The following is a 7,737-nucleotide window of genomic DNA, read 5'->3' as shown; positions in this document are numbered from 1 at the left end:
GTACGCTCATGTCTGTCCAGCCAGAGGCTCCCCCTCCAAGCCAGCCATCTCCTGGCAAAGTGCCTCCAAAAATTGTATTCAGCGATGCCAGCAAAGAAGCTGGTCCCAAAGCCCCGGGGGCGCAGGGACGGGCTGGTGCTGCACCAGCCGCGAAGCCGGGCAAGCTGGAGCAGGGCATCAAGCCAAAGGAAGTGCCGAAAGCAAGGGTTTCGTGCCCCCTCTGCAAGGCGGAGATCAACGTGGGCTCCAGCGAGCCCCCCAACTACAACACCTGCACGACTTGCCGACAACAGGTCTGCAACATGTGTGGCTTCAACCCCACGCCTCACCTGGTGGAGGTAAGGGGGCTGGTGGGGGTGGGCGCCTTCCGAGCCAAGGGTCCTACTCTCACCTCGCCTGAAGTGGAGAAAAGATGGTGTGTTTTCCTTCAAAGCTGGTAAAAAAGCCTTTAAGAAGCTGCTGAAGGCAGGTCCCTCCTGGGGGAAGCCCCAGGGTTGGAGGTCATGCTCCTCCGCCTCTAGATAAAGCCATGCATTTCATATGTGTACCCTGATTTTTTTTCTGTTTTCATGCAAGGAGTGGAGCAAGGGGTGTCTGTTGTTTGGGGCACCCTCTCGGTGCCCACCACTCCCCAAAGGTGTTCAAGGGGTCCATGAACGGGGTGAGGAAATAGAAATAGGTCATGCAGGTGCCAGAGTCACCAACAAGCATCTTCCTCCTGGTGCTGTGGATGGACGCCTTGGCCAGGCTTGGGAGGAGGCTGAGGAATGATGTCCTGCAGTTCCTGCATCCTCAGATGGTAAGGGTGCAAGGAACGTGGTATGGGGTAGGAAGGCGGCAGGACATCAGCAAGAAGATTTCAAATCAGCTGAGGGCACACAGTGTCCTGTGGAAGTCTGCTGCCCTCTCCAGATGGTAAGGGCCTTGTGCCGTTGTGCCTGGGGGCCAGGCTGGGGAGCGGGCTGAGTGGAGGATGGATGTGGAGACATCCACGGTGTCATTTGGATATGGATTGGCTGGGGGTCATGCAGCCTGATGAGACGAGGCGCAAGAAGAGGAGAAGGAGGCGGAGGTGGTCTGGGGTCCACCCATTCTCACCAACAATAGAATCATAGAATACTAGGTTGGAAGGGACCTCAAGGATCATCTAGTCCAACCTAATAGTCTAGGAGGTCTCTGAATTGTTGCAATGCGCACCCAGATCATCTTCCCAAGCACCAAAAAGGCATCTTAGCCAACTCTAGCTACCAGTGCCTGGAGAGGAGAGGGGAGTGGTGCAACTGGGGCTCAGCTGGAACAGCATCCTACTCCCTCCTCCCCCCTTGCTAGCTAGGGAGAGAGATCTTCCAGACCCCCGGAGAAGACCTCAGTTAAAGTCTAGACCCTCACTCCCTCCTCTACAGGCAATTTGAGAGCATTATGAGAGGACACCCAGGGCTTTCTTCTGGAAGTGCTGCATCTTGCAGCCAGTAAGACACAAACCCGGTATCATCAGCTCATGTTAATGGGAACTTTAAATGACCAGAAGTGGGATTGCTAATCTTGGCTCCGCTCCATGGCAGATAATTACATCTTGTATCCCCAGCTCCTCCCTGCAGTTTCAATTACACCCAGTAATTTTCTCCTTTTTCCGGAAGCTGCTGCTGTGCATGGTCATGTTGGCGGTGGCAGAGAGCCGCTCTCCCAGTGCAGTGCACAGCGTGCATGTGGAGGTGTAAACCCATCAGATGGCCGCCTCCTTGTACATAACGCCCTTCTCGGTTGCAGTGCTCATTGCTTCCTTCCTACCCTGAGGGCTTGGGTGAGAAGAGAAGGTGTCTGAGCTTTGCATAGTCCCTTGGGTAGGGCTGAAGCCCCGTGTTGGCATGCCCTTGGGCAATGATGTGTTTCCAAGCTTCAGAAAGCTCATGGGTTGATGATTTGGCTTTAATGTGCTCCCCTTGCACCCACCTGTTAATTAATTAATTAGAGTATTAATTGGGGTTGGGTTGTACCCAATAACATGGTGCTCTCTGCAGGTACCTCAGAAAGGTGACCTCTCCCCAGCACTTGTCTCCAGGGTCAGTAGCTGACGCCTGGGATTAAATTTCAGATTTTGAAGGCTGGACTCTGCCCAGCTCCCTCAGTTCTTGAGTAAATGCCTTCAGACACCCTTGACAGTCTCACCCTTGCACATATGGCTGTCTTGAGGTTTCTTGCTGCCACTCATCACTGCGATCTCCGCTTGACTTCATGCAGAAGACCCCCAGTGAGGTCCCACCTGGGCTTTGTGGTGTCTTGGGTTTTGCTTCCCTGTACACAGAACCCCTATCCAGCTCGGAACAGATGGGTTGGTTTATGGGATTTGGTTTTTTTAAGAGTTGAGGAATAAATGCAACACTAGAGCTGTGAATGTTCTTAACAAACACTTTCGGTGAAGAGGATTGCAAGATCTGGTAATGCAGTTGGGCTTTTGGTTTGCTTGATCTTCTGAGAAAATTGCTCTGTGGTCTGATCCTCTTTTTGCCTGCAGCTCACATGAGCTTGTCCTGAGCCCTGAGATTCACACACATACCAGAACTTGTGCTTTGAAGTAGCAGGGCTTGATCTGTTAATTGCTTTATGAATTAGGACCTTGACTGTAAACTGCCCTTGGAAGCTGCATGCAAACTAATGAGGAGATTTGAGCCGAGGTTGGGAACACGCAGAGGAGGGTGAGCTGCGGGTGAGACAGGCAGCACCCGCTATACCTGCTGCTGGAACCAGGGCACGGTCTGCACCCCCGACTTCAAACGGCATGAGTCGCAGGGAGCGAGAGGGCATGGGCCACGGTGGCCTGGTTTTTGGAGGAAGGACGGAGTTTTGCAGCAGAACAGGGCTGAAAGGATCCATTTTCTGCAGATAAAGTTGTACTGTCACTGCAAGCAGTCGAGGCTTTGTCACGGTGTTGGAGGTGGGCTACATGTGATTATAGTTTCATAGCAAAACTGTGCAACCAACCTGGGAGGGGAAAAACCTCTAAATAATGTTTGCATCCTCACACAGGACAAGTGTTTTTGCTAACTAGGTCACTTCCGCTGCTGGAGAGGCACTAATGAACTTGCTCTCCCTGTATTGGTGCGGGCTGTCGCAGCTCAGTGGGGAACATCACCTGAACAGAGACTGGTGCTTGTTGGGGGGCTGGATGACCCCAGGAGTACGGTGGGAGACGGAGGGCACGCTGGCAGCACCTCTTCCCGGTGGGGACCCCAGGTCCTTGGTGGCATCACGTGTAATGCTGAGGGCGAAGGGCCTCCTAACACCCACTAACCCTGGTGCTTCAGCATGCCCTCACCTCCAAATTCATTGCAGACATTGAGGAATAGTCCCTGTGAGTGGCTGGGATGGATCTTGGAGGGAGCGTGTGGCCAGAGCAGGCCTTTGGGAAGGGGAGCTGCGTGCTCAGAGAGACCTCCTGAAATGCAGTAGCCCACTGATGGAGGTGAGACCGTGCTAGGCTGTTGTGTGCTGCTGGAAGCAGACCTCCTGTCTTTCTGCTGGGAGGATGGGTGACCGGTGCGACATGGCAGGTCCCAACTAATCCTGCCCCATCAGGAGGGGCAAGTAGTCAAACCTCTGGGCCGCTCTCAGCAGTGGGGGGGATGCAGGAGGTATTGCTGTTTGACGATTGCTGTTATGAAATGGAGAGAAAAAAAAACCTGAGTGTGAAAGGAAGAAAGCAGGGAAGGCTTGCTCCCCTATCTGCAGCCCCCTGAAACTTGTGATTTCCCCCTGGAAAGATGCACTATTATTTATCCATGGTATTTTCATCCCCATCCCACTCCTGATCTAAAGATGGAGTCAGAGGCTCCGTGTCCCTGTCGTCCCCTCCCACCCCCTGCAGCTGTCTGGGGAGGTATCCAAGGAGCTGCCTCCTCCCCAGCGCTTCAGTCAGCTGAGCGCACTCAAACGGAGCAAAAGAGAAGAAAATACTAAAATTGCCTTTCCCCCCCCCCTGTGGCCTCACTGGCTGAGTTGCATCAGTGCCTAGCCCCCAGAGGAGAAGGGTGGCTTGCACTTTCCTTGTTAACTTTGCACTGCTGTGGGCCGAGTGCTCCTGCGGTCTGGTCCAGCTTCAGGTGGCTCCAAGAGCATCCCTCCTGCTCCCACAAGATCCACCACCAGGGATGACTTTCAAAGGAAAGGCCCTGGGTCTCAGGGAGTTTCTGGCCAAGGTCAGAAGACGATGGTGAGGACTGGGACCCTAGGACACTTGAAGAGCTCACGTACAAGCGTGGCATTTTGGCAGTGCATCCCAGGGGAAGCGCGTGGACCGTGGTGCCCATGGCTCTGGATGACCAGCAGAGAGAGGAAGCCCAAAAGTGCTCTAGACCTCCACTTCTCTTGCTTGCTTGCCATGCTACATGTTACCTAGCTTTTAATAAGTTGTTTACATGAGTTACCAGAAGTACAGGTGCCTGGAGCTTCCTCCCACCTCATCACACCTCCTCCAGGAGCCAGCTCCTGGGAACAGCACCATGAGCTGTTCCCACGAAGTCAGAGCTGGCACTTGGGGCTCTCCCAGATTCCCTACAGCCTCAGCCTGGCGATGCGCAGGCAGGGAAGAGGTTTCCGTGGCAGGAAGACCAAGTGCTGGGCTGTTTTGCTGGGGATTTAAGAACTCACGCCAGTTTACAGCAGAGTCTAAGGGAGCAAGTGATCTGGCAGGAGCTGGCTTGGCACGTGGTTGCCCTGCGCTGCATGGTGCTTTCCCGGTAACCCTGACTGACCCCAATTGACTCTAGGGGTCTTGTATTAAGGAACAAATGAACTATGTGTGTTGTGTTACTAAATAAGCATGGCAGGATGCCCCTTTGTCTAATTAACCAGCCTGAAACAGGAGCTGTGACAAGTTTTACTAATCCCTGGGTGCCAGGCTGTGACCCCCAGTGGGTGCCTTATCCTCAGGAGGGTGCTCTTACTGATTCATGGTACCCGCCTCACAGCATCTGCATCCTAAAATTGCATTTGTGTTCTTGCTTTCCCCATGTGTTACAAAGAGCATCCTTTTTATAATGCTTGCGTTGTCATGGGCATGCTGCTGCCTGTCCCTGCCTGGTCTCAGCAGTGAATGCTGTTACCTTCCTTATTATATGCATTATATACATATAATATATATATATATTATATATTATTGTACATTATTATATGCATATAATATATATTATATACATTACTTTATTAGACATTATTGTATACATTATATGCATATAATGTATATATACATTATCCTGGATGCGATATCGCAAGTCAACAAGATGCAGGAGCAGCATTTGCTTGGGTCCTTTGTGGGACAACTTCCCCTTCTGCTAATCCCCTTGTACCCGCAGCCAGGTACAAACAAGCCCATCCAGGTGGCTTTCTTGCAAAGAGCTTATGAATTGCTGTATCAAATGCCTTCTGGAAAGCCCTGGGCCTCTCTTAGGGTCGCACTGGGCAAAATTGGACCCTGAGTGGAACAGGTCACCAGGGTAGGAGACTGTGCAGCTTGAGGTGCTGATGCCGAGGATGGGGCTGAGCCTGCCCTACTTGCAGGACCAACCGCGGCAGCTCCTGCCCTTGGCTGCAGGGAGGAGCGCATGCAAAAAAGGGAGTTCAGTTAGACGGAAAATCCTCTGAGATCAGCCTTCATGCAGAACAGGGTCTTGCTGCTGGCAGCCAGGGTTAGAGGAGGAGGGCTGAGGAAGGGTGTTGTGCCAAAATTTTCTTGGTGTTGGCATATAAATTTCATAGAAGGGGGGGAAAAGCAAGTGGGGAGGAGTGCTGGGCTCCTGTCTCGCCTGCGCTTGGTATGGGTGGGAGCCGGCAGCCATGAGCCCATGCTTGGCCCCCATTGTGCCGTGCCTCCCTGCCCCCTTCCCAAGGGTCCGTGCTCTCACTGGGAATATAATTAGCCAGTAGCTCCCGGCCAAAGAGGATTAGCTGGGTTAAGAGAGAGCCTCCAGCTCAGCGCTGTCCCGGCACAGAAATTCCAGCCCCGGTCTGGCATCTAGAGCTGTGCTGTCGCCTCCTCCTGTGGGGAAAAGCAGAATATAGGTGCCTTAAGAAAAACCTGCCTCTGGCAGCGCCCGTGTTGGGAATCCAGCAGCTCAGAAAGCCCCACATCCTTCCTCTCTCTGATGCTCTATGTACAAATCTACGTACAAAATCCTTCCCAAAATGCTGCCAGCCCCACATGCAGAGGGGGGCAGGTGGGGGACAAGCAGGGACAGGCGCTTAGAAGTTTTGCAGGCATAATTTTTCCATAGGAATCCCAGTTCTGCTATTCCTACTGGGCTCAGAGGGCCGAAGGGTACTGACGGACACGCTCTGTGGCCCCTGACGTAGCAGGGAGCAGCTGTTGCCAGTCACCCCTTTGGGGCTGTTTTCCCTGAAATCAGGCGTCCTGCGATGACAGCTTGGCAGGGTCCCCAGGGCTCGCTTGGATGCCAAGATGGCTGGGTCCCCTCCCCAGGGACAGGAGTAGGAGCGAGGTGCCATGCCGAAGGCTGGGCAGACCCCGGAGCCTCCTGTGGGAGCAAGAGGTAGCCGGGGATGCAGGCCACAGGGTGCAGCAATTGCTGGGTTTCTCCTGAATATTGTGTAGAAAGCATGATTTTTAAAAAAATCCCCAGCCCCAGGGGTATAAATATTCAGGTCAGTCACGTAAACTTAAGTCAAACCGAGAACGCTATGTGTGACAGTGCGAGATGAAGTCAGCTCTGCCGCGTGAGCCCTAAAATCCCTTTACGGGTTGGTAATTAACAGCTTGCTGTGACTCAGGAGTTTTCTGTGCTGCTTAACCTGCTGTAATTAAGCAGCTCCTGCTGCTGGGCTGGGCAACGCTGGGCTCCCCGCCAGTGCCTCCGGCAAGCGTGTTGGGGCTGAAGTGGGGTTGGGTGCCAGTGGCAATGGCTAACCCGGCAGGCGAGCCGTTGAGCTCAGGTTAAGAGCGGAATCCCTTCACATGGGTGATGCACAGCGCCCACAGGTGTCCCCCCCATGCAATCCGTGTTTCTGGGGCTGTCACAGCCCCCCTGGAGACCCCACTGGTGTTTCTTCTGCAGAACTCCATTGGAGGTTACCTCTGTGTCTGCTGCACTCTTGTCTTCTGCTGGTCATGCCTTTGGACATTCTGGGACTACTCCAAATTCTGGGGTTCACCTTGCTGAGCCTGCTCTCAGCTTCTGGCCACTTAGAAAATTATCTTAAGAACCGCTGTTCCTTTCTTTAATCAGAAAAAAACAACCCCAAAACCCAGAGCTCCAGATTCCTTTCTTCCTTTAGATGCAATTATATTATTAACAGACAAATGTCAGCCGTATGCAAGCCCTGCTGATTAAAGCTCTGGAGGAAGTCACTGCCTGCACCCGCAAGTTGTTTTCAATGCTTCATAAAGCCAAGCTGTATGTTCAGAGGGGCGGCAGTGGCTAAGTGAGGTGAGGGATTTCTGCCTCCCTCATTTCTAAATGAAGATGTGTTTGAGTCAAGTGATGCTTCTCCGATGCCAGGATGGTTTTCCAGAGCATACTTGCTGTGCCCTAGGACTTGGAGCCAGTGCCTGTTTATACTGCTGTGCTCCTGGGCTAGCAAGCTGCCTGGGCCTGCAGTGCCAAGGTGTCCTCCTGAGCTGTCTTGCTGGGAAGGCCAGCGGGTATGTCAAGAGCAAAGCCCAAGCATTCACCACGGAACAGGCAGTGCAAAGACTTGGGCTTAAAACAGGGAGCCCTTTGGCTTTTG

General features: G+C 53.0%; 1 protein-coding gene across 1 annotated transcript in view; it reads left to right on the top strand.

Annotated features, from left to right (window-relative positions):
- Window positions 1-7,737, top strand: part of BSN (bassoon presynaptic cytomatrix protein) — a 96,775-nt gene that overhangs the window by 46,755 nt on the left and 42,283 nt on the right. Inside the window, exon 4 of the mRNA XM_035901482.1 lies at window positions 27-338. Within this exon, the coding sequence (XP_035757375.1) occupies window positions 27-338 (312 nt within the window). The remainder of the gene's footprint in view (window positions 1-26; window positions 339-7,737) is intronic.

Source organism: Egretta garzetta, unplaced genomic scaffold (genome assembly GCF_000687185.1).
Source record: "Egretta garzetta isolate BGI_Z169 unplaced genomic scaffold, ASM68718v1 scaffold861, whole genome shotgun sequence".
NCBI lineage: Eukaryota > Metazoa > Chordata > Aves > Pelecaniformes > Ardeidae > Egretta > Egretta garzetta.
This window is presented reverse-complemented; position numbering and strand designations above follow the sequence as displayed.